The sequence below is a fragment of the Mesocricetus auratus genome, unplaced genomic scaffold (assembly GCF_017639785.1).
Source record: "Mesocricetus auratus isolate SY011 unplaced genomic scaffold, BCM_Maur_2.0 Super-Scaffold_6730, whole genome shotgun sequence".
Classification (NCBI taxonomy): domain Eukaryota; kingdom Metazoa; phylum Chordata; class Mammalia; order Rodentia; family Cricetidae; genus Mesocricetus; species Mesocricetus auratus.
The window spans coordinates 36,829,454-36,857,307 of record NW_024429184.1 but is presented as its reverse complement, the minus strand read 5'-3'; the positions used below and the strand labels follow the sequence as shown (position 1 = coordinate 36,857,307).

The 27,854-nt window shown below is 37.3% G+C and overlaps 1 protein-coding gene across 1 annotated transcript in view; it reads right to left on the bottom strand.

Annotated features, from left to right (window-relative positions):
• Nkain3 (sodium/potassium transporting ATPase interacting 3) overlaps positions 1-27,854 on the bottom strand; it is a 629,532-nt gene that overhangs the window by 145,417 nt on the left and 456,261 nt on the right. Inside the window, exon 4 of the mRNA XM_040740792.1 lies at positions 25,095-25,292. Within this exon, the coding sequence (XP_040596726.1) occupies positions 25,095-25,292 (198 nt within the window). The remainder of the gene's footprint in view (positions 1-25,094; positions 25,293-27,854) is intronic.

Below are 27,854 nucleotides of genomic sequence, written 5' to 3'. Positions count from 1 at the left end.
GGCCCAATGCATCTCTAGTTTCAGAATGAGTTTTTGGTCATTTTCTGAAATGAAAATAATCCTAATTAAGTGTTCCTTTGGTGCTGGTGCCCATACAATACAATGAGGAATCCTTGAATATGTGAATTTGTTAAGTACACAAATGGTAGTCTTTCAGTTTTATTTATCTTTTTTTGCAAGAGATTTGAATGGCAGGGGTTGGGGGAGGGTAGAAGGGGTGAGAGAGGAGGGGATGGAGAGTGAGCTGGGATTGACATGTGAAGCAAACTTGTTTCTAATTTAAATTAAATAATAAAATAAAAAAGAGAATGAATCAAGAGCCAGACTCCTTAAACATTTATAATACATGAAAGAACTCATTTGCTGCATTTCAATTTCACTTGTGTGAATTTGTAAATTAAAAAATAAATTAGCATACTTGGTTTTTGTCAAGGGTACTCATAATAAGGAAGTAATTGCTAATGATCATCACTATCACTAACCCAATCTGTCTCAATCTCCTGATGTTGGCACAGGTTCTGTGTGTCAAAAGTAGGCTCAGAACTGCCATAGCCTTTCAGTTCCTGTACTTTAGTCAGCCAGAAGTCAATGCCATTTTCCATGAAATAACTCAAGGCAAGACATGGATGGCATCTCTGCCACAAGTCTGCAACACATTCTTTTCTCTAGACCATGTCTATTTGGAGTAGAAAGAACTCCTTCAGTCTGCAACAGAAGTCTTTGCTTTGTCTGCGCCATTCTGGACCACAACTTTCCAGTAATAATTCAGAAGAACTGGACATGAGTGAGGAGTAGGTTCTCCATGATACACAGGAGGCAGAACTAGGCCCAGAAGAGGTACAAAGTTATTAACTGCAGAACAACAGACAAAATATCATTTTAACACTTAGAGGAATCAATAATAGATGGGTCTGACTAGAGGGTGAATGCACATGCGTTTAATCAGGGATTGCATCAACATTTATCAGGGATGTCCTAGACCAGTCCTGTCTGAAAGAAATATCACATGGTGTGCATGGATGACTGTAAATTGTCTTATAGCAACATTAAGAGATTAAAAAAAGAGTATGTGAAACTAATTTTAATGAAAGATTCAATTTAAACCTAGCATATCCAAATTACTTTTGTTCTGATATATAATTAATCAACAGATAAATGACCAGTGAGATAACTTACCTTTCTCCATTTGCATTGTTTTCAAAATATGCTGTTATGTCTACAGCATGGATTGAGGTGCACCTGCTGCATTCTATTTGTCCCAGAGCAACATGCAGCTGATGGCTGTGGATGGCATTCTTGAGATGTGAGAAAATTGGACTAGATTACTTCAAATTTCCTTTAAGAATCCTAAGGCAGGGCAGAGTGCTTGCCTGGCATGTGTGAGGCCATAGGTTCAATCCTCAGCAACACACACACACACACACACACACACACACACACACACACACACACACCACCCCAAAGAAAAACAACCCCTCCTCCTCCAAGCTCTAGGTTCCTAAGGAAATAAAACATAAGCACTCAAACCTTAAGAGGCTGTAGGCATTCAAAAAATCCATGAGAACGTATTCTTAGTAAGAGGAACTGTCCCTGAAAGCAATGTAAGCAAGAAAGAACATTTATTGACACTGGTGCAGAAAAAGTTGGATGCACTTGGATTGTCTCTGCCTGCCTGCTGCTGTCTCTGTGTGTCTCTCATTTTCAGACTGATTTTCCTCTTAGATAGGTGTTACCCACAAGATAAGCAGCATCTACAATGATATAACTCAGTAGGCTTGAAAGTCAAAGTAGAACTTTTATTTCCCAATAGAAAAGCCTTCTGGGGTTCTGGCAATATCTCCTAGATTCAGAGATTTAACATTTCAAGGAAACCTTGAGTAAAAGAAGGTTATGTTGTTCTGAGTGAACAGAATTGAGGAGGAGCAGTCCCAGAATATTAAGCTGTGGTCAGACTGACATCTTGCACAAGCTATTTAAATTCCTTTTTCAAGTACAATTTTTAAGATCACCTCTCAAGCTATAGCCCTAATTTCATCATTTTGTTCAGAGAAACAGAAACTAGGACATCTTTCTGCCATAATGGTCAAAGAGGATTAAACGTAAATTATATCCCACTGGGAGTCAATTGTTATCTGTGTGACCTTGGAAATCTGCATGGCAATTTCTTGCCTTAGTTTCCTTATTTTGGAAATGAGACTACTAGCAAAATTGATACTAAGATTAAATAAATTGAAAATTCATTAGAATAATGCACAGGCATAATTGCTGCATAATCAGGCTTTTTAAAAAATGTTTCTGGTATGCGATAGCCAATGATGACTATGTTAACATGGTTTATATCTGATATATTGAGCCACTGGATGCACCTGGGTCAATCTAGGCCAGAGTAAAAGCTTAGTCATTATTTCTTGAAATAAAACAAACAATTGGGACCCTATTCTTTATTGCAAAGTAGTATTGGAATAATTAAAACATCCATTTTGAACTAATGTGAAAATTTAATTACAATTTCCAATTATATTTTAAAATAATATTGAGATAAAGTTACTTCAGTACTAATAGTAGAAATAAGTCCTGCACCAAAATAGAATATAAAATATTGAATATAATATAGCAGATAAAACTATTTTGCTTAATGGCACATATATGTGATTATATATTGACAGTTTATGGTTGATACATATTTAAAAAAAGTATAGTTTAAAATTTATGCTTACTCTGTTAAATTTAGTAGACAATAGACTGATCTGCACCTGCAACTATAAGACATATCTGTTGATTAGTACAATTAAGTTCTAATATAAAAGGTACTGAGGTTTTTTTTTTTTTAGTTTAATTTTTTACCTAGACAGGGTTTCTCTGTGTAGCCCTGACTGGCTGTTCTGGAACTTGCTCTGTACACCAAGCTGACATTGAACTCAGAGATCCACCTTTCTTTGCTTTGCAAGTGAGTTCTAGGATTAAGGTGTGTATCACTATGCCTAAGTAAGGTATTCAGTTTTAAATAACTCATACTTTCCTATATATAGAACCTATGTAAAGACAAAGTTTTACTCAATTTTTAGAGAAGATAAAAAGCGAATTTGTCATGTTTAACCCAGGTGAGAAAGAGTAAAAATCACAGCACACTTTTAGATTAGAGATAGGCACATTCTGCCCTGGCAGGTCCCTCTCATTAATCTGAAATATGTTGATGCTGGAGACAGTGCATGGAGGTTAAGAAGCATCCTGGAGTCAGAGTGAGCTACACCTTTGTTTTGTGTTCTCCTTCCGTGTTCTTTAGGAACTTGAAGCAGACAAGATTTCATGTGTGTGTGCTTGTCTTACTACATTATTATATCTAGGATGAAGCATGTGACAGAAGAAACTTAGGCGAGTAAAGATTTTTTTTTGGTTCATGGTTGCAGAGGACATATTGTCCATGGGTTTTTGGTGTCCTGCATTTGAGCAAGACATCATGGAGAGTAGTTGACAAGAAGGGGTCGGGATAACATATCCCCAAGTACTCACTCCCAGTTACCTACTTTGCCCAGTTAGGCTTCATCCCCAACAGTTTCTTGAACTTCTCAAAATAATGTCACCAATTGCTGGTGCCCAAGTTTCCTAAATATCGATTCAAGGCAGGGCACCAAGTGGGAAGCATATGCGCATGCACATACAGAGACACACATGGACACACAGACACACAGACACTCACACATAGACACAGGCACACACACACACACACACACACACACACACACACACACACACAAGAGCAGGTGCACACACACAATTCCCAAAACTTACTTAAAAGAATTATCTGCTATTTTGGATTTCCATCATATGATTCATTTTATGGAAGTGTATAGTTTGGTTAAGCATCAATTTTCTGTTTGGAATCTATGTGGGACACAAAACAAAATCTCATATGGACATTTTGACCTACATGAAAGTGCCAAATAGACACAATTTACAAATGGACTCTTTTTTTATTAAAAAATGTTTTTCTTTTTACATACCAACACCAGTTCCCTTTTTCTCCCCTTCTCCTGACCCTCACCTCCTCCCCTCCCCATTCCCTATTTACTTCTCAGAGGCAGTAAGGCCTTCCTTGGGAGTCAACAAAGTCTGGCATACCAAGTTGAGGCAGGTCCAAGCCCTTCCCCACTGAATCAAGGCTTACAAGGTATCTAACCACAGGAAAGTGGACTCCAAAAAGGCCAGTTCATGCACATGGGATAGGTCCTGTTGCTACTGCCAAGGGCCTACCCAGAAGATAAAGTCACATAACTGTCACTCACATTCAGAGGGCCTAGTTTGGACCCATACATATTCCCTAGCTGTCAGTCCATAGTCCATGAACTCCCACTAGCTCAGGTCAGCTGTCTCTATGGTGTTTACCATCATGCTCTTGACCCCCCTTGTTCATATGATCCCTCCTCCCTCTCTTTAACAGAATTTCAGGAGTGGCTGTGGGTCACTGCTTCTGCTTCCAACAGTTAACTAGATGTGGGCTCTATGATGACAATTAGGGTAATCACTAGTCTGATTAAGGGGAAGGCTGATTCAGAGACCCTCTCCACTATTGCTAGGAGTCTTACCTGGAGTCATCCTTGTGGATTCCAGAGAGTTTCTCTCGCACCAGGTTTCTCCCTAGCCCCATAATGGCTCCCTCTATCAAGATATTTCTTTCAGTTCTCTCCCACTCTTTCCCTCCCTGAACTCAGTCTTCTTGGTCCCTCATGTTCCCATCCCCATTCCCTCCCTTCTACCTCCTCCCAGTTTACCTGGAGAGCTTAACTATTTTTCCTTTCTAGGGCTATCCATGTGTCTCCCACTTAGTGTGTGCCCTTTTACCTAGCTTGGGTATGTCAGTTTCTCAGAAAACTGGGAATCAATCTACCTCAAGACCCAGCAATACCACTCTTGGGCATATACTTGAAGGATGCACAATTGTACCACAAGGACACTTGGTATGTCAACTGTGTTCACAGCAGCCTTATTTATAATGGCCAGAATCTGGAAACAACCTAGATGCCCATCAATCAAAGAATGGATAAAGAAAATGTGGTACATATACACAATTATTCAGTAGTAAAATCAATGACATTTTGAAAATTGCATGCAAATAGATGAAACTAGAAAAAACCATGAGGAGTAAGGTAACCTCTTCCCCAAAAGACAAACACGGTATGCACTCACTCATAGATGAATATTATATGTAAAACAAATGATAACTAGGCTATAATCCACAAATTGACTCTTTAAACCTTAATGCCTTTTCAAAACATGCATAAATGCAAACATGCATACATTAGCTTTTGTTGTATATATAGCAAAGATCCTCAGTGGTTATAGTCATAAAGATAGAACAGAACCAAGTGGGGTGTTCTCTCCCAACCATTGTCACTGGCCACAGATTTGTCATAGCTTTGTCATAGATACTTATATTGAAGATAATAAAGCCCATTTTATGTGAATCTGAAGGCTGTGATGGGAATATGAAGGTTATGCATGATACCACATCACAGGAAGATGCCAGACATATAGAATATGGTCAGTAAATGAGAATGGAGATTCTCGTTACAATTACTGGCTTGAAAACCCTTTAGAGCCAAACCTTATAATACAGCTCCCTGTTTACTTGGATTTGTTTAGCTCACTAATTAAAAGCTGCTGTGTATTCCAAGGTTTTAATTTGTCATGTTGCTATGTCTGTAGGACTTACTGTTTATCTTTGCTGATAAGAAATAATTACGCATTGCAAACATTTTCTTGAATTTCACATAAATCGATTTTCAATAGAGGCTATTTACATTAATCCGTTTCTTATTAGTGATTTTGTCTTGGTCAGATGTGAGTGGCTGATGTTGCAGCAATTGCTTTAAGCTATTGCAAAATGACAATTGATTTTGATACAATGGAATGGTGGAATTGTACAACCTGAGAAGATAAACTTTCTACTTCTAGAAGATACTCCTTTAAATGTAGACTGAATATAAAGGGTTTTTTTGGGGGAGGTATGGCTTGCAACATTTCTCCATTTTCAAAACAACTTGTTTTTTCCATCTTTTAAGATGAAGAAAAGCTATAAGTAAATAAATATCCTAGCTCCTCTCATCTCAGTAGCTACTAGAATCCTCTATTCTGTAGTTGAAATCCAAACCCAGGTTACTTCCTCATGCCTCCCTGCACTTTATGCATCATTTCCTTTTTTTCTATGAGGAGGAACCATTTCTTTTCATACATCTACCACCAAGCCATTTTTCTCTTTTCTGCACTATTTGTTTTCTTCTATTTTTTCCCTCTTCCATCCATTCTCTGAACATTTTCAAAGTTGCTTTCTTAAACACAGATGGTGCTTCCTTCATGAGTATAGTTTTCTAGAGTCCACTTCAATTGCTGTGCCTCCTCTGGCTCCTACCTCCTGTATCTCTCCTCATGTTATAATTTTGGCTTTCTGAATTAGCATCACTTTATACATTCTTTTCCTCCTCATCTTTGAACGCACAGTCTCAGCTCAACCTCTTCAGTGCCAAGATGGCAGGGTTGCATTATAATATGCAGGCCTTCTTCCTTCATCTTCAGGCCTGTTTCTCTGGCTTCATTTTTGATCACTCTCTCTATTACTGTCCCAAACACAGCCACACAAGTGAATATTTGTTTATTATGGACTATACTTAACCTTACTCATCAAACGAGTTCATTCATGTCTCAGTTGGAATGCCCACTCTGGCAAGCATTGACTAAATCACCTTAGTAACCTGAGCAGTCTTTTGTTGGGGTAGTTATTTGGAGGAAGTCAAGGAACAATTTTTTTCTTTCCTGTAACCTTGTCAGCATAAATCAATCAAATTTCAGTAGAAACTCTCTCAGACATACAAATAATATTGTCAAATAGCCTAGAGCCTGTCATGAAACCTGCTCTATAGTACCCATTAAGTTCCAGTGATGCATCCTCTTTGGAAGACTGAAAAAACACTCTCTTACAATGGTCTACTAGCAAGATGGAAAAATACAGCAAATTAGAAGGGCAACAGAATTCTAAATTATCTGGGTTGGTCAGACACATGCAGACAGCCACATTCCAGGGTGGCAAGACCAGGTTGGCTAGACTAAAATGCTCTGTGTTCACCTACCACTACCCACCAAAGTCACTTTTTCACAGTGTAGTTCAGGTCGCTTCACATCACCTTTGCAACTCTTCAGGTAACACCTCAGTTTTGTAGCTATCCTAATATCTAACAAAATAGACTTCAAACTAAAATCAATCAAAAAAGATAAACAAGGGCATTTCATATTCACCACAGAAAAAAAAATCCATCAAGAGGAAATCTCAATTCTCAACATCTATGCCCCAAACACAAGGGCTCCTGAATTTGTAAAAGAAACATTTCTAAAGCTTTAATCACAAATCAAGATCCACACACTAATAGTGGGAGACTTCCATACCCCACTTTCACCACCGGACATATCTGTCAGACAGAAGCTTAACAGAGAATTAAGGGAACTAACAGATGTTATGACTCAAATGGATTTAACAGACATCTATAGAACATCCCACCCAAACAGGAAAGAATATACTTTCTTTTCAGCACCTCCTGGAACATTTTCAAAAATAGACCTCAACAGATAAAAAAAAAACATTGGAATAAACCCCTGTGCCCTAAGAAATCACCACAACTTAAAGTTAGAATTCAACAGCAACATTAATTTCAGAAATCCCACAAACACATGGAAATTGAACAATGATCAACTGAATCACCACTGGGGGAAAGCAGTGTTGAGGGATATGTTCATAGCACTAAATGCCTGCATGAAGAAGCTGGAAACATCCCACACTAATGAATTCATAGAACAACTGAAAGCATTCAAATAAAAAGAAGCAAACTCACCCAGGAGCAGACAACAAGAGATAGTCAAACTGAGGACTGAAATCGATAAAATAGAAACAAAGAAAACAATGCAAAGAATCAATGAAACAAAGAGTTGGTTCTTTGAGAAATTCAACAAAATAGACAAACCTTTATCTAAACTAACCAAAAGAGGCAAGAGAATATCTAAATCAACAAAATCAGAAATGAAAATTGGAACATGACAACACACTCTTAGGAAATTCAGAGAATCATTAGGTCATACCTGTACTCCACAAAATTGGGAAACTTTAAGGAGATGTACAATTTTCTAGATAAATACTGCCTACTAAAATTAAATCAAGAACAGATAAACAACTTAAATATACCTATAATCCCTAAGGCAATAGAAACAGTTATCAATATTCTCCCAAGCAAAAAAGCCCAGGCTCAGATGGATTCAGTACAGTATTATATCAGATGTTCAAAGATGTAATATCAATACTCCTCAAATTATTCCACATAATAGAATCAGAAGAAACACTGCCAAACTCTTTATATGAGGCTACAGTTACCCTGATACTCAAACCACACAAAGACACAACTAAGAAAAGATATTACAGGCCACTTCCCCTCACGAACATAGATGCAAAAATACTCAATGAAATACTGGCAAACCAAATTCAAAAACACATGAGAAAAATCATCTACAATGACCAAATGGGATTCATCCCAGATATGCAGGAATGGTTCAACATATGAAAATATGTCAATGCAATCCACCACATAAACAAACTGAAGGAAAAAAAAACACATTATCACCTCACTAGATGCTGAAAAAGCCTTCAATAAAATTCCACATCCCTTCATGATAAAGGTCTTGGAGAGAATAGGGATATAAGGAACATAGCTAATCATAATAAAGGAAATATGCAGGAACCTAACAGCCCACATCAAACTAAATGGAGAGAGAAAGTCAAAGCAATCCCACTGGAATCAGGAACAAGACAAGACTCTCCACTGTCACCATATCTATTCAAAATAATACTTGAAGTTCTAGCTATAGCAATAAGACAACAAAAGGAGATCAAAGGGCTATAAACTGGAAAAGTAGTCAAACTCTATTTGCTGATGATATGATAGTTTATGTAAGCAATCCCCAAAAATTCTATCAGAGAACTCCTACCACTGATAAACACCTTCAGTAATGTAGCAGGATAGAAGATTAACTCAAAAAGAAGCAGTTGCCTCATTTATACAGATTAGAAACAGGGTTAGAAGGAAATCATAGAAACATATCCCTTTACGATAGCCATAAATAACATAAAATATCTTGGGGTAATGCTAATCAAACAAGTGAAATACGTGTATGAAAATAACTTTAAGACTGTAAAGAAGGGAAAAGGAAAAATCTCCCATGCTCTGGGATAGGTAGGATCAACATAGTAAAAATGGCAATTTTACCAAAGGTAATCTACAGATTCAATGCAATACCCATAAAAATACCTGCACAATTCTTCACAGACCTTGGAAGAACAATACTCAACTTCATATGGAAAAACTGAAAATCCAGGATAGCCAAAACAATCCTGTACAATAAAGGATCATCTGGGGCATCATCACCCCCCATCTGGGGTGTCACCACCCCTGACTTCAAGTTCTACTATAAAGCTATAGTAATGAAAACAGATTGATATTGGCACAAAAACAGACAGGTGGACCAATGGAATCGAACTGAAGACCCTGATATTAACCCACACACCCATGAACACCTAATTTTTGACAAAGCAGCTAAAACCACAAAACGACAAAAAGAAAGCATATTCAATAAATGGTGACTGGTATAACTGGCTGTCAACATGTAGAATAATGCAAATAGATCCATATCTATTGCCACACACAAAATTCAAGTCCAAATGGCTCAAAGACCTGGATATAAACCCATCCACACTGACCCTTATAGAAGAGAAAGTGGGAAATACATTTGAACACATGGGCACAGGAGATCACTTCCTAAACAGCACACCAGTAGCACAGACTCTGAGAGCAACAATTAATAAATGGGACCTTCTGAAACTGAGAAGATTCTGTAAAGCAAAGAACACTGTCAACCAGACAAAACTGCTTCCTACCGATTAGGAAAAGATCTTCACCAACCCCACATCTGACAGTGGGATATCTCCAAAATATACAAAGAACTCAAGAAACTAGACATCAAACTACCAAATACTTCAATTAAAAATGGGCACAGATATAAACAGAGAATTCTCAACAAAACAATCTAAAATGGCTAAAAGACACCTAAGAAAATGCTCAAAATTCTTAGTCAGCAGGGAAATGCAAATCAGAACCACTCTGAGACTCTATTTTACACCTATCAGAAAGGCTAAGATCAAAAACACTAATGACAGCTTCTGCTGGAGAGGATGTGGAAAAAGGGGAACACTCCTCCATTGCTGGTGGAAGCACAAATTTATACATTTGCTGTGGAAATAAGCATGGTCATTTCTCAGAAAATTAGGGACCAACCTACTTCAAGATCCTGCAATCTCGCTGTTGGGCATATGCCCAAAGGAAGCACATTTACACCACAAGGACATTTGCTCAACTATGTTCATAGCAACATCATTCATAATTGCCAGAACCTGGAAACAATATAGAAGCCCCTCATCTGAAGAATGGATAAGGAAAATGTGGTATATTTACACAATGGAGTACTGCTTAGTGGTAAGAAACAATGACATCCTAAAAATTTCAGGCAAGTGGACAGAACTAGAAAAAAAAACTATCCTGAGTGAAGTAACCCAAAACCAGAATGACAAATATAGTATACTCACTCATAAGTGGATACCAGACATAAAGCAAAATATATCAAGCCTACAATCTACAACCCCAGAGAAGCTAGAACCTTCTTCCAGAAACAGATTGAAGCAGATGTAGAAATACACAACTAACCATTGAGCCAAGCTCCTGGATTACAATCGAAGTGAGGGAGGAGCAATAATATGAACAAAGGAGTCAAGACCATGATGGGAAAAACCACAAAATCAGGTCATATGAGCTAGTGAGAGATCACTGACTCAGGTCTGACAAATAGGGAACCTGCATAAGACCAAACTAGACTCCCTTAATTTATGTGACAATGGTAAGAGTGGGACAATATATGAGGCCACTGGCAGTGGGTCTAAGATCTAACACTAAAGCACAAACTGTCTTAGAGGAGCCAATTCTGTATGGAGACACACCTTGCTCAGCCTAGAAAAGGGTGTGGGAGGTAGAGAGGCGCCTTGGTCCTGCCTGAACAAGATGATGGGACAGACTTATCCCCTCAAAGAAACAGATGGGAGGTGGAGAGAGCAGGAGGAGAGGAGGGAGGGGGGAACTGCGATTGGAGTGTAAATAGTAAATTACTTTTAAAAAATTAAAAATGAGGTACGAGAATTTTACAATCCTGAGGATCTCCAGGAGTCATTTTTATGTGAAGATTTTCAACAACCTTAATAAGGAAAAGTGTATTATGTGAAACAGTAAAATAAATTTGTGTTCTCAAAAATTCACATTTGCATTCTTATAATTTCTTTTGGATAATTTTGCCTATTTCCCCTTTCTGAGATGTTTAGGGAAGTGAAGAGTCAGTCGTGGGGTCAGGGAGAAGATGCTAGCATCTTTGTAGGTGACTAGCTTTATGTATATGCATACATCTTACTGCAGGGGACAAGCTTTATGCATATGCATGCATATTACTAAAGGTGACTAATTTTTGTATATGTATACATCTTATGCAGGTGACTAGCTTTATACATATGCATGCATATTAATGCAAGTGAGTAGCTTAATATAGCTTTATATATATGCACACATCTTGCTGCAGGTTTAGGTTTATGTATATGCTTGCATATTACTGCAGGTGACTAGCTTTATGTATATGTATACATCTTATACAGGTGACTAGCTCTATGTATACACGCGAATCTTACTGTAGGTGGCTAGCTTTATGTATATGCACACATCTTACTGTAGGTGACTGGCTTTATGTATAAGCACACATCTTACTGCAGAAGACAAGATTTTTGTATGTGTATACATCTTGTGCAGGTGTTTAGCTTTATGTATACACACACATCTTATGCAGGTGACTAGTTTGGTGTACACATGTCTAAGGTGTCAAATACAAGAATGGAGTACGTCCAGATAACATCCAGATAATTGTCATTTGCTCTGGTACCCCAGTTCTTTGCCAATACCCATGACATTACCTCCTTTGGATTGTGAGATGAATACTGTTTTATTCTTAACTTCTTGAATATTTGTTTGCAAGTCTTATCAATGCATTAGGATCTACCTTAGATATCTATTTCCACTGATTCTAAGTTTTCTTTAAAAAATTTTATTGCTTGCCAAACCAATTCTTTGAGTAAACAGTTTGGAAATTTAGAGTTTTAATTATTCTAAAAAAATAGTCTCAGGGATGAAAAGATGGCTCAGTGATTAAGAACACTGGATGCTTTTGCAGAGGACCTGAGTGTTCAGAACCCACATGACAGCTCACAACCTTCAGCAACTCAAGTTCTAGGGGATTCAACACATGCTTTTACCACCCATGGGCACTGAATGCATGTGCTGTACTTACATGCATGCAAGATAGACATCAATATACATGAGAAAAAATGAAAATCTTAATAATCTTAAAATTTCATTTTGCAGTATGTTCAGACTTACAGAAAAATTGGAAAGCACAGTGCAAAGGTTCCTACATATCCTCGAGCCAAATCCCTTTTACAGCTATAGTGCAATGATAAAAATAACCAGAAATTTAACACTGAAATAATTCTGTTTTCTAGTATACAAATATATCACAAATTTCTTTTTAAATTCATTTAATCTGTTTTTAAATTTATATACATTTCAATTAAAATAGAATTGTATCACTTTCTGCCTTCCATTTCCTCCTTTCAGCTACTCCCATAGCTCTTCACTCTCAAATGATAGCCTCTTTGCCTTTGGATATTGATAAATATATATGTATATCTGTACACAAACATATAGATACAATCTATAGAGAACTTTTTTCTTATTTGGATACATAAGGATTTAGGGCTCAGCACTTTGTGTTGGGTAATCAATTAGAGGGCTCATCCCTGGGAGAAGCTAATCCTCCCCTCTCCCAGAAGTCATTAGTTGTCTGAAGTTCTTTGTCTTAGGGGAAGACCTCTTGAATTTCCCTCCTTCCATGTTCACATTCCTATTAAGATTGGCATTGTTTTAGTCTTGTTTATGTGCCCACAACTAGGAGAGACTGGTTCATAGCAGACTTCCTGGTTTTAATACAACTGTCAATAAAAGTCTTACTGTGGTCTGTCTTCGGTCTAGGACCTTAGATTCATTTTGCCACCCTGTGTCTTCTATTCTGTCTCCCCTAATCTAGAAAAGCTAGCTCCTCACTCTGTCTTAGTTTTAGATGAGTATTTTTTCCAATAGCAGGATTTCTTAGAAGCTTTAATACTCTGACATGAGAGTGAATCTTCTCAGTGTGAACAATACATGACACCCAGTGAATGACACATTATTAGCTTGGTATCCAAACTTCCCTTATTGTAACCACCCTTTCCTTTCACCTTTAAGTCACTGTGCAGACCAAAACTGCTCACTTTTCCTCTGAATTTTTATTTTATATCTCTTCATGTAGCTTTTTTTCCTATGGGGAATTCTTTTACATTTATTCTTATCCAAGAGAATGTTTTGGGCAAAAGGTAAACATAACACCTTCTCTGAATGCTACTTTCTCCTGTAGTTTCTAATGACATGTAGAAATTAATTTTCTAATTAATTATGTAATGAAATCAATTAATGCTAGGTATTTAGCATTGATATTCATTTTGTGTCTGAAGTTAAGCAAGTTTTTTGCTTTCATGATCTTCTACAATAGATCAAAACATATTATAGCAAGGATAAAAGCAAATTCAAGTTAACCTCAGCTCTCACTGTAGCATTTTGTAGAAAGTTCAGAGCTACTACTGTTTTTGAATGAGTGAAACTACTTATCATGTAGAAAGAATACAAAATGTGAAATGACAAATTTTTCTTCATGAAATTTATACAAAATTTTGTTTGGAGGTAAATGCTTTTGGCATAATGTCACTATTATGAATAGCTACTTTTTCAACCTAATAGTTATTCTAACCAAGAGATAAAGATGAAAGTCTGCCAACATCTAAATTACATGAAATTACCCTGAGTAAAATTAAATTTTTTTGCCTCTAATACCACTAAAAGCCCATAGTCCCAATGTTTGTCTTGATTAATTATTTAACAGATTTTATATTTTCTGTATTAATGGATTTTGTGCCAGATATGTTTTCTAATGAAAATTTGAATTTCTCTGATGAAATTGTATTTAAGTCTGCAGAATGTCATAACTCACCTTTGCATTTAACAATGTCTAGCAGATCATTCAAAAATACTAGTGTAGTAATAATTTATAAAAACTTGCATGCATGTCTAGGGTACTCATAGACATTGAAGCTTAGGAAAATGAATTTCATTGTTTGGAAATGACAAGAGAGTTTTGATGTCTAGGGGGGCTGATTAACATGCAGAATAAAATAATATTTTGTACATTTTATTATGAATATGATACAAAATAAATCTGGTCTTTAAATATTCACCTGCTTTAAATTATTAAAACCCATAAAACCTCTAGAACCATTAGTGTTATGTTTACACAAGACTAAGAAGCTTGGTAAGAACAATTTTGCTACCTGTAAACAGATGTTTCCAGAAGACCATACATGATGCTACATATACAGGTACACAATGGATTGCTGAAACTGGGAGTTTTACCAGTGTGAAGGTGAATGCCATATAAATGTGAATTGTAGTTCTGAGAATTTGGCCCAATATTTTATGTGTCTATAGCAGGCATAAGAATTAAAATCAAATGTATGATAGAATATTATCAGCAATAAAAGGGAATGAGGTCATAAGCCTTAAAAATGCTGTTAATTGAAAGAAGGCATGGGAAATGATTTTCACCAACTTCACATCTGATAGAGGGCTAATATCCAAAATATTAAAAACTCAAGAAACAAGATATCAACAAGCCACATAATCTAATTTAAAAATATGGGGTATAGACACAAATAGAGAATTCTTATTAGAGAAACCTGAAATGGGTAAGAAAAACTTAAAGAAATGTTCAATTTAAATCAAAGCTACATTGAGATTCTATCTTATACCTGTAAGAAAGGCTAAGATAGAAAACACAGGTGAGGGCTGGAGAGATGGCTCAGCTGTTAAAGGCTGGGCTCACAACCCAAAACACCAGTGACACACTGGGAAGTAGTGGTCCTGGGACACCAAACCTGTCACAAACCTTTGATGTATAACCTATCCTACCTGCACAACATACTAGTATATGGTGGCTCAGAGTTTCTGGGTGTGGTCAACTACCAATAACTTGTCTAGCTTGAGGCCCAAGCCACTAGAGAGACTCATACATGACACTGCCTGGGAGGCCAAGAATCTGAAGCTGTATGGCTCAGAGACCTAGGGTAGAAACAAATACCACTGGCAAAAAAAGTCAATGTTCTGCTGTACTCAGAGATTGGTGCCTTGCTAATGTATGAGGAGAAGGCTCATTAGAGAGGCTTTATCTAGCAGCTGATGGGATCAGTTGCAGAGATCCACATCCAAACAAGACAGAGCTTTGGGGATGCCAAGAAAGAAGAGGAGAAAGGACAGTAGGTGCCAGAGGGGCCAAGGATGCCAGGAGAACACGGTTCACAGAATGAACTGAGCAGTGCTCACTGGGGCTCACAGAGACTGAAGCTGCATCCATGGAGCCTCATGGGTCTACACTAGGCCTTTGCTTATATACTGTGGTTCTCTAGCTTGGAGTTTTTGTTGGACTCCTAACAGTGGGAGTAGTGGTGTCACTGACTCTTGCCCCCTCTTAGGATCTAGTTCCTCCTACTGGGTTACCTTGCCCAGCCTTGATATTAGGGTATATGCTAGTCTTATTGTATTTTGTTATGCTGAATTCAGTTATGATACCACTGGGAGTCCTGCTATTTTTTAAAGGGAAATGAAGGACAAGTGGATCTGGGGGAGCAGGAGGTTGGGAGTATTGGGTGGGGGAGGGATGGGAGGCAGTGGTTGGGATGTTAATAGAAGAAGGCATGCACAAAAGGATAGAAACCATGATTTAAAATGATAAAATGATAGTCAAATAAAGGAAAAACGTAGGTAAGTGGTTGCTTAGAGGTAATTGTCAACTTGGCAGGACTCAGAACCATCAAGAAAACTGCATGATCTGTATATATGAGGACATTTCTGGGAAGGTGGAACAGCATATGGCTGGCATTGTTCTTTGGGTTAAGGTCTTGGATTGAATAATAAACAAAAGCAAGCTGACACTGGCACTCTTCTCTCTCTGTATCCTGACTGCATACACAATTTGACCAGATGACTTATGCTCTCAATGTCATGCATGCTTTGCCATCATGATGGACTGTATATCTTTTTAAAACTGAGATGAAAGAAACTCTTCCTTAATTTGCTTTGGTCAGGTCTGTTGTCACAGAAATAAGGATAGTATACAATGCAGAAGGGAAGCAGCATAGGCTGTGACAAGTGAGTGAAGGGAGCTCATTTATGAGGATGATCTCAATTGACTAGTGATATTTATATATATCTGTGAGTACTCCAGTGATATGTAGATTGAGTATCAATAAAAGCACAGGGCACTGCATAGACATAAATTCTGAAACATAAATAACTGAATGCTAGATCACCATTCAGACAACAAGCACAACCAGTTTTACTTATTAACCTTATTTGTGTTACTAAAAACACATCTCCCAGTATTTTCCTATAGTAATACATGATTCTTTGTATGAGTGTCTGGATAAAAATGAACTAAAATCAATAGAAATGATGTGTAGGGAATGATTCACAAATGCAGTATAACTATGTGTCACTTAGAAGTGGCTAAATATGTGGTATAGACAAAAGTTGAGCATTTCACATAAGAATAGATTTTCTGGGGAAAAGAACAATTATGAAAAGGGGAAAGAGTTCAACAGGATTTGTAGGAAAACCCAGCAAGAGAAAAACAAAACAAAACAAAAAAACAAGCAAACAAACAAAACAATAGCTGATAGGTTTGGCATTTATGAGTTTGAAACCTTCTACTTTGAAGAAAAAATATGACAAAAAATGATTGGGAGATGTTATATGTCCTAGAGAGCAAAAGAAATATTTAAAAATATTCACTGCACTTATCTTTGTATATGTATACACATGTCTAACTGGCTATGAATGCAATTGTGTGCATGTGTAATGTCTGTGCTTGTAACTTATATGTGAAAGTATGCAAGTGGGTTGACATGTGTATAGTATTTGTATATGTAGTATAATGACAAATATAGGATAATTTCAAGAACTGGTCAATTCTTTGATATGTTGAGCATTTAGTTGCTCCTGTATTAGCTGTTCTAAGACCTGTAATTTTTTTGATGTCAAAGGTCATTTTTCTGCCCAGATAGGTTTATCAGTTAGTCATTTTAAAGGTAGGGTTATTGGTACCTTTAAAAGATCAGCAGCTGTTTTAGTATGTTTATGTACAACCTCAATTGTTGGTGTCTGTTCTTTATAATATCTTTTAATTTTTTTCCCAGAAGCATATGTTAGTTTATGATTTGTTTCTATGATTGGAGGAATGTTAATCTGGGTATTCCATTGTTGTCACAAATCACAGCCCCATAAATTCACTATTATGTTATCCACATATGGCTTTAATTTTCCTCTCTGTCTTTCATCTGAGATAAAGTTCTAACCCCCCCCCACAAAGCATAACATTTACCTACTGAAGAGGCCAATTTGGATGTCTAGATTTTAGTGCAATTATTACATCATCCCTTATATCTACTAAACCTTCAATTATAACACCACTTATCTATATTTTCAATTTTGATCTTTGATCATGTATAAAAGTTAGCCTGAAATTTTTGTTTAATCTTCTAATGATGTTCTGTCCTCCAGAGCAGTATGTTTTTTTTTTTTACATTAGGCATTAAGTCCTTTAATTGCTCTGTGGAGGAGTTTCCCCAGTGCTGACAGGGAATTAGTGAACCAAATTTAATATGGGGCCTCTCGCAGGACCCCTATGGTGTTTCCCATTGGCAAAGGTTTACCTTGCCTGTCTTGTGTTGATCTATATTTATTAGTCCAATGTAAGTTTTTGGCACACCTTCTGCAAATTCCAGAAGGCTGGAGCCTTCTTTTCAGATTATCTCTAGAAAAACATTGTTATTAGGAATTGTACTACAATCCCTTTTCAGATGACCTAGTTTACCACAATTAAAATATCTAACCTTTTGATTTTTTTCTTAAAATGTTTAGATGTCATGTCTATCTAAGTATCTTCGTAAGTGTGAGATCCAATATCAGGTGTATTTCTAATCCATTCATCTATTATGCTGTCTTTCCTTTATAGGCACTATCACCTTTTTAAATTCTGAATTAGCATTTTCAAAAGCTAAAGATTCAATTAATATTCATCTAAATTTTGGGTCTGATATTTTATTTACAGCTGAAGTCAATCTTTGTAAAAAATTAATGAAGGCATCATTGGGGCCTTGTATAATTTTAATGAAGGGCTCAGTCCTCATTCCTGATTCTTCAATCTTGTTCCAACCATTCAAACTGTTGTATGGCATAGGGCGAAGGCATGATCACCAAATGTAACCTATTTTTCCACATCAGCATAATGACCCTTGGGAAATCTCAGAACTGCTAACCCTACCTTGCTGCTTAATGGTCCAATCTTCATTTCTCCATCAGATTCTCCATTTTAACTGAGTACCAGCATCCAATATTGCTGTAACTAAATCTTTCCAGTCTTGTGGAATAATTCTGTTCTGTGTGGCCCATGAACTTAACATCTGCTTCACAAAAGGTAAATGCATACCATATGAAACTCTTACTTCCTCAAATATCTTGAAATATAATATTTCTGTAGTATCCCAGTTAACTTCTGAATAGCCTTGGGAATGCTTATCATCTGGTGATTGTTCTTTAATGGTAACTGAAAAAATTAAGGTTGGTTTTCCTATAACTTTGGGCCTCTCTCTTTCAGTTTCATAATGTAATGGTGTAGTAACTTATGCTTTAAACTCCACTGTCTCTGTTTGAATATTTTTCTTAGTTCCATTAGTCTGTCTTTCTAAAGATTTTATCTTATCAGTTATTCATATATGGCACTGATATTAAACAACTTTTTAGGGATAAAACAAAAATTACTGCAATGATAATTGACATTGTGTCAATTCCAGATAAGTTAATTATCCTTTCATTTAATTGTTCCATTTTTAAACCATCCATTGTGTGACTATAGAGACTTAACTTTGGGTATCATAATATTTTCTATTTTTAATGTGGGGGAAAAAAACTAAAAAAAAACCTAATTCCCCTCCTATAAGAATGCCCAGTTGTGTTACCAGATCTGCTGATGAAGATAGTGAAGTGTGAGGCTAAGCTATTCTTGGGTAGCATGGCTGGGCAGAAGACACAGGTGGCTCACAGCCTGGCTGAGGGCAACTGCTGCTGCTCATGTGCAGCTGTGGGCTGAGAGTGTGTGGCAGTTCTAACAACAATAGAAGCCTGGCTGGGTGTCAAGGAAGAATTCTGGGAAAGTAGGCAGAGGGAGACCGAAAGGAACTGGGAGGATAGGATGTGCCAGGTGTTTTCTGGTAATATAAGACCATATAGAAATATGTAGATAAGAAGTTATGGGTTAACAATTAAGAGTGAGCTAGCCAATAAGAAACCCTAGTCATCAACCAACAGTTTTATAGCTAATGTAAGTCTTTGTGTTCTTATTTGGGGCAGAATTGTGGCAGGACCTGGTGGGACAAGAAACTCCAGCAAAACCTATCTGTCCTCAATCCAATATCTCTATGGTTAATTTTGGTCAGTAACTGGCTAGCTCCACCCTCTGACTCCAAAGCAAATGTTATTGTCAGAATACAACCAAAACATCACACAACAGTTGTATGTATATGCACCTGTGCATGCAAATATGTGGGCATGCTCTTCTGTACCTATGTCCAGATGTACAAGCAGCAGGTTTCAGCGAGGTCAGTGGTTGAAACTAGGTATCTTTCTCAATTACTTTCCAGCTTGTCTTTTGAGATTTGCTCTGTCACTAAGCCTAGTGATCACCCATTGGCTAGACTAGCTGTTCAAGGAGGTCCAGGGATTTGCTGTCTCTTTCCATGTATGGCCACTCAGAGTTTTTATATGTGTGGTAGCAATCCAAACTCACGTGCTCATGGTTATGTGGCAGGCACTTCAGTGGTTGAGTCATCTCCTCATTCATATCCTGTAAATCTCTGACAGACAGATATATGCTCTCTCGCTGTTATTTTCAATTCTTGGAGCTACCAAGTAAAATCATGATCCCAACAGAAGATACACAACCTCATTCCTCTGTGGGTTTGAAACTCAACTCAGCAATAGGCTGCAGGAAAGAAGATGCCTTCCTTCACCATGACATAAGCATACTTAGTAGTGTGGAAAAGAGCATGAAGTATAGTGATATACTATTTATGGTTTATTAAAGTTTGACTGAGGACTCAGAAAAGCAAAGTCAGTTACAAGTCATAAAAGTCAGGCACACACCTTTAATCCCAGCAGCCAGAAGCTAGGAGGTGGTGGTACACATCTTTAATCCTAGGACTCAGGATTAAGAGGTAGATGGACCTCTGTGAGTCCAATGCCACCCACATCTATACAAGAGTGAATCAGTCTAAAAGAGAATTATAGCTCACACCTTTAATCCCAACATTAGGGAATATATAAGACAGAAGCAAGGTCTCAGAGAGGGATTCACTCTCCAGCCACACTGAGGACAGGCAGCAGTTTGAGACTTGATGAATAGCTCTCGAGTGGATCAGCCCTTTCACCCTGAGCTAGAGGTGAGAGCTAGTGGCCAGCTGCTTTGCTTTCCTGATATTCAGCTTGAAGTTTGAACCCCGATATCAGTCACTGGGTCTTTTATTTTTCGTGTTACAATGAAGTCTGGAATCATCTATCTTGATCTGAGGTTCCCATTTACTCAAAAGATATGCAACCCAGGAAAATCCCTAAACCTTTCTGTAAGTCTCATTTTCTTGAGTGTAAAGTAACTACAATGACATTTACCCAATGGGCCATTTTGAGGATTGAGTTCATACTTGTAAACCATTTATAGCAGTTTCAAGCAAATGCGAGGGAGGGGGAAGTGGGGAGGGAGAAAAGGGGCACCTTTTAACTATGCTTACCTTTTTGGTGGTATACAATCAATAGGAATTTAATTTGGAAATTGAAGTTTCACTTACTTTTGTCCTCCATGAGCATACAGTATTGAATTAGCTTTAGTGCTATGTCTGACTGTTGCTGTGAAATTGAGGCAAGAGATGCTGGCTGTACATTCTTGTAAAGACAAAGATGCGGCGGGTATTCTCAGGTATTTTATACCCTTCTATATGCAGTTCCTATGTATATTTAGGCTGAATGCATCTGATATGTGTGTCTGAGAACAGGGACAGATGAAAATGTAAAAGAGAAAAATAACTCAAAGAACATGGGAATGATAAAAAGTTGATTCTCAGAGCTCTGACCTGAGCTCCAGCCATGAAGACTTTCTTTTAAGTTGTGAAATAATGAGACTCATCATGTGTGAGACCTAAGAGAAAATATCTTGACCCCAAGTACTCAAGACAATATGTGTAAAATTAGTTCCAAAGAGAGTTAGACTTGGTGAGTTTTAGAGATCTTTTACAGGTTCCCAGGAGAAGGAAGAGAGTGATTAGATTAGCAATTTTTAATAATCTTCCTAGGATAAGGGTCCTGGGTGGCAGGTGGGGCAGAACCAGGCACTACAAGATTATTTTAACAATCCTGACCATATTCAAGGTGAGACATGAATACATAAATGAAGACTGGACATCCAAGTATGTGACGAGGAACAGAGATCATCCCACAGCTGGACCATAACCACAGATTCTGATTTCTCATCTTGACATATTGCCTTGAAAAGATCTTCATCTCCATGTTGCTGACAATTTACAGTAGCCCTACTCAATGAGGGCAAGAAGAACCCTTACTCAGCCTTGTACTATTCAAATCCTGCTTCCAAGAAAGGAAGTCATGTATATTGCAATGTGTATGTGTGTGTGTGTGTGTGTGTATGTGTGTGTGTGTGTGTGTGTGTGTAAGTGTATTTGTGTGTTTAGAATCTGGCCCATGGTCATCTTTGCTAGACGTTATTTTTGTCATTTCTATCAGATTTTTGTAGTTTTGTAAAGGTTTGACCAAGGTCTCATTTCTTCTCCCTCTAAGCAATAGCTTAAATGCAGAGTGGGTTAATTCATCAGCAGAGTTATATCCCTTGGCAGATCATTCAAACACGTTCCTCTAATTTATTGGAAAATAGCTGCCCTGAAATCCTCAGTGGTCCTCTCCCAAGCTTGTAGATAATCTATAACTGTACTCTCCTTTCCTAGGTTCTTTTAGATGTTTATATCCATTCAGTAGTTAGGGGTATAATCCTTGGATTAGCTGAGTCTCCAGGATTCTGTCATATCAAAGACCTCTCTCTTGTCTCTTTACTGCCATCTGCCCCACCCCTGTCAGAGTGTTAAATATTGCTGCCATCATTTTAGCCTATCAGCACACAGAAGTCAATAAATATAGGATATAGTAACAATTTTGTTTGATCACATTTTTTTTTTGGTTTTACGAGACAGGATTTCTCTGTATTGTTTTGGAAGCTGTCGGTCCAGCCCGGCCTCGAACTCACAGAGATCTGCCTGCCTCTGCCTCCCGAGTGCTGGGATTAAAGGCGTGCGCCACCACTGCCTGGCATTTGATCACATTTTAAGACATGAGTATTATAATACTGCCCATACTCCATCATGAAAAAGAAAAGAAACATAAAGAATTAACCTCAACAGTAATATATAATGTATAAAATAAGGCTCATTTTAATCTATAGTTTTGGTTATCTACTGCCAATTTTTACTCATAACTACTAAGTAGAATGCTCCAGAAACTAACAATCTGAATATTGGAAACAGCACCATCCTTGGACATGAGTTGTCCCTCCCTCCAAGGTATCCTTGCTCTATTAACTACACTCTGTCTAAGGGATAGATTAATAACCATTCTATAGCAATATGTTCTCATTACTTTATTTTCATTAATAACTTTTCAAAGCACAAGTATACTGGTTTGGAAAACTCAGAGAAAACAGAAAAGACATAAAATATTTCCTGTAAGTGAAAAGATGTAAGTTCTTGACTTAAAGCAAGCAAAAATGAAAAAAAAACCATATGCTGAGGTTTGGTTGCTAAGATCTAATGTAAATTATTGCTGTTAATCTTTTACTGGGACTAATTAAATTATGTCCATAGGTAGTCACATATAGGAAAAACAATATGTTATAGGATCCAGGCATATCTGTAAATGACAGGCTGTCAGCATGTTGTAGGAATTAGGAATTTTTAGAGGTCTTCAATTAGTCTCTGTTGGTGGGGAGGGTCTACTATAATCCTGTATTTATGAAAAATCAGAGTGTGTTATATTTCAATGTAAAAAGATATTTCATCTTGCAAATATACTACGAAAGACACCTCAGAGAGCAATGACTAATCTGTTAATTTCCTAAAGTCTGCATAACACTATCAGAACTATGAATGCACAGTGGCAGCCTTGACTGGTCACTCAAATATGTTAAGAAATTCATCTACAATTGACAAGTACATTTAGGTGGCAGCATATATAGTTTATTTAGATTTTCATTTTGGGTATGCTTTTATGAGCCAGTCTTGCTCCTTATCAAATGCTCTCACGTTGGTCTGCATTTTGGTTGGAGTTACTCTGGAGAAATGGCTTTTTGGTTCCCGCATTATGTTGCAATGTAAAGCTTTGGAAAATGTGCTATCATTTCACAAAATGGCTTAGCAATTTATTATGAACATTTTTAAGTGAAGTTAACTTTTCCATATATAAGTATAGCAAAATGTTTTGGGTTTAAAAAATTAATAAGGAATTTCAGAATAGTTAGTTAAATGATTGGTTTTTTATATTTTAGATGGTTAGTTCTTTTATAGTTTAAAAAACTATAAAATCTCAAGAGAATGGTAGTTTCCAGAAGTTAAAACTCTGTCACATATATTTTATTGGTTTCATTTGAAACTTCTATATTAAAGAAATACCAGAGAAAAAAATAAAAATTGATACAATCGTGTAGGAAACAATATATGATACTTATAGGACAAGACTGTAAAATCCTAGCACAAAATAAATCCTTGCTGGAAATTTAATAGGAGGTCCACTGACAGTGTGTTTTTTTGTTGTGTCAAATATTGGGTAGTAGATGTATAAAATTAAGTTTATAATAGTTATATCATACTTTGACTCTTACTAAAATATTAAGTCCTTAGTGGGTCTCAAAGACACGCTGTACTTATCTGGACGTGGTGACACACCCTTTTAGTTACAGTACTTGGAAGGTGGAGGCAGGTGGGTTTGTGAGCTCAAGACAACTCTTAACATAGAGAGTTGCACACCAGTCAGAATTGCATAATGAGATCCTGTCTCAAAAAGAAAACAAACCACTGTACATTGTTCTTGATGTTATGCATTTTAAATAATTCCACTCCACAGAATGGAAAGAAATTACCTTACAGAATTCTGGTTACTTAATACTTTATGTACTATAAACAAACCAATTCCTCTGCTTCTTTATGGAACTGTATCCTGTCACCAAATGTTAAGCATTTCTGGTGGGACTTAAGTTTTTCAGGAATAATTATTTAAAACACGGGATATTTAATGGTCAGCAAGCAATTGGAAGTCTTTCCATCCTTCTTCTGGAATCGAAGCACTATTTGAAGAATGCATTAGCAGCACAGTTTGCACTGCCTAGTGGATAATGGACCACTTCGGGTGGTGATGATGCTATTTCACTGCATAGTGAATGTTGGGTCTCAAGTTGGAAATCATAGTAAATACGTGGCTCTAACAAAATGTCTGAATGTGAAGAAAAATGAGATAGCCAGTTGCTATGTATCATTAATGACTCCATGAGTGCTGCTGTTTCTGTTGGTAATGTTTTTTTGTGTGCTTATACGAGGCACTACCTACCAGACTGCAAATACAAGATGTCAACAAAGAAGACTCTATATGGGACAAAGATACAAAAGTGAGACTTACAGATAGCAGTATTTGTACAGCACTGTGGATGACCTCTAGGTACTGGAAATCGACGACACAGCCTGTGACTGAGACATATGTATAGTCATCCATCATGCCATGGGCTGATGGGGGCAGCACTCTCCGGACACAGCCAGGTCCATGTTCCCTCCACCATGACCGATGTACAGAGATGTTGAATGTCATCAGATCTGTGTCCTACATGACAGTAGACAAGAGAACAAAAGACAATCTCATTACATCATGCTTTTGGCTTTGACACTGAAAAGAGTTCAGGAAAGGTGGAAGTGCTGACATGATTTTAATTTCAAATGAAGAGAAAAAAATACAAAGCCCCAAATGGCTGTGTATATTACATATCTATACTACTAAGTTATTATTATTCGAAGTAGAGACATAGTCCTTTGGATAACATTAAACTTGTGAGGTTTGTACGCATCAAATGTTCAGGGGGAATGTATTTTGCTTAACAGATGTTTTTGGGTGCATTTCTTGCTAGTATTATGCCACCCTGCTATACACAGAAGGGAATCTACTAAGGTGAAGACATCACTGGTAGATACCAATTGCTTGTCCAATGTGGTCTAGCCCCAGATTAATCAATGGAAGGAAGATCCTACAAGTATAAATGGCTTCCATCCCTGGTCCACAGCCTGCTGAGAAAGTGTACTCCACATCTGCTGGATATTCAGGAATATTCTGATAACATTGGTCGAATCCACTAGACAAAACATCAACTGAATCTTTATTTTTTTGCATTTCCCTGATGGCTAAGGTTGTTGAGCACTTTCTTAAGTGTCTCTTGGCCATTTTAGCCTCCTCTATTGAGAATTCTCTATTTAGTTCTGTACCCCACCTTTTAATTGGATCCTTTGGTGTTTTGGAGACTTGTTTCTTGAGTTCTTTGTAAATTTTGGAGATTATCCCTCTGTCAGATGTAGGGTTAGTGAATATCTTTTCCCATTCTGTGGCCTGCCTTTTTGTTTTGTTGACTGTGTCCTTTGCCTTACGGAAGCTTTTTAGTTTCAGAAGGTCCCATTTGTTAATTGTCGATCTCAGTGCCTGTGCCACTGGTGTTATGTTTAGGAAGTGGCCTCATGTACCAACTCGTTGAAGAGTATCTCCCACTTTCTCTTCTAAAAGTTTCAGTGTGGCTGGATTTATGTTGAGATCTTTGATCCATTTGGACTTAAGTTTTGTACAAGGCGATAAACATGGATCTATCTGCAGTCTTCTGCATACCAGTACCCAGTTATGCCAGCACCATTTGTTGAAGATGCTTTCTTTTTTCCATTGTACAGTTTTAGCTTCTTTGTCAAAAATCAAGTGTTCATAGGTGTGTGGGTTAAAATTAGGGCTTTCGATTCGGTTCCATTGGTCTACCTGCCTATTTTTGTGCCAATACCAAGCTGTTTTCAGGACTATAGTGAGGGAGACTTATCTAAAGTGAGGGAGACTGAGGTGGCTCAGAAGGTAAAGGTGTTTGCCACATAAGCCTGGAAATTTGAGTTTGATCAACAGAACCCAGGTAAAAAGTGGAAGAACTAACTTCACAACTGGTAAGGGACTCCACATGTTCCAAAGGACAGATCCCACTCCCCCACTCATCATGCACACATATACATAATAACAATAATGAATAACCTAAAAAGAAATATGGCGAGGGAGCATTAATGCCATCCACTAATATTATATCAGGATCCGTGTGAACTCTTATGTCCATTGTGTTTGCTTTATAAAGTTGGCAGGCTCAACTTTTGTTGCCCATGTATTTATAATCTTTATATAATATGATGAAGTATTCTATTTATTAGTATTTTGTAACCATCTTTTTTGCTTCTGCATATATTTTTGCATGTCTATTTTGCATGTCTATTTTTATTAGGTATCAGAAGAGCTATGCCATTTTGCTTTTGTTTGCTTACTGGACTGATATCTTCTCTGTGGTAGTCTTTGCCAAAAAAGGTGTCTTTTTTAGATAAAAATAGTTTAACTTTGATTTCTAATTTAGTCAGCTGCTCTGCATCTATATTTGTGAGCTAAGTTTATGTTTAAGGGTATTATTGAGAAATGATTATTAGTGTTTGTAATTTTGTTGGTTGGGGGCATTTTTAAAATTATTGGTTGATGTGGGAAGGACCAACCCCTGTGGGTTGTGGTGTCCTGGACAGGTGATCCTGGAGGTACAGAAAAGCTGACTGAGTCAAACTGGACAGGGAAAATCCCATGAAGCCTCAATCCTGCACAAAGAATTGTAAGGAAAGCTCACAGTAAGAGAAGTGAACCTCCTCAGGGAAGAACACACCAATTAGTTTCCCACTGTCGAATGGGAAACAGGCATACAAGTAACGACAGGCTATATTTAAGATTATATATATATATATATGCATGCAATAACAATTGGTAAAAAAAGAGGTTATGAATTTGAAGGTATATGGGAATGTTTGGAGGGAGGAAAGGAAAGGGAGAAACAGTATAACTAAATTACAATATGAAATTACCCCCCAAAAGGAAGCAGACTGAGCAAGTTAGGGAAAGCAAGTCAGTAAGCAGTGTTCCTCCATGACAAATGCTTCAGTTCTTGCCTCCAGGTTTCTGCCTGGAGTTCCTGCTCTAAGTTCCCTTCATTATGTAAAGTAAATAAACGGTAAATTAGAACTATAACTAAGACAAAAATAAAGATTGTAATTGCCCATATGAAGCAGAAGAAGGAAAAACAATGCGGGGCAGGCCAGTGGCCCTCAGGTCAAGGCACTGAAC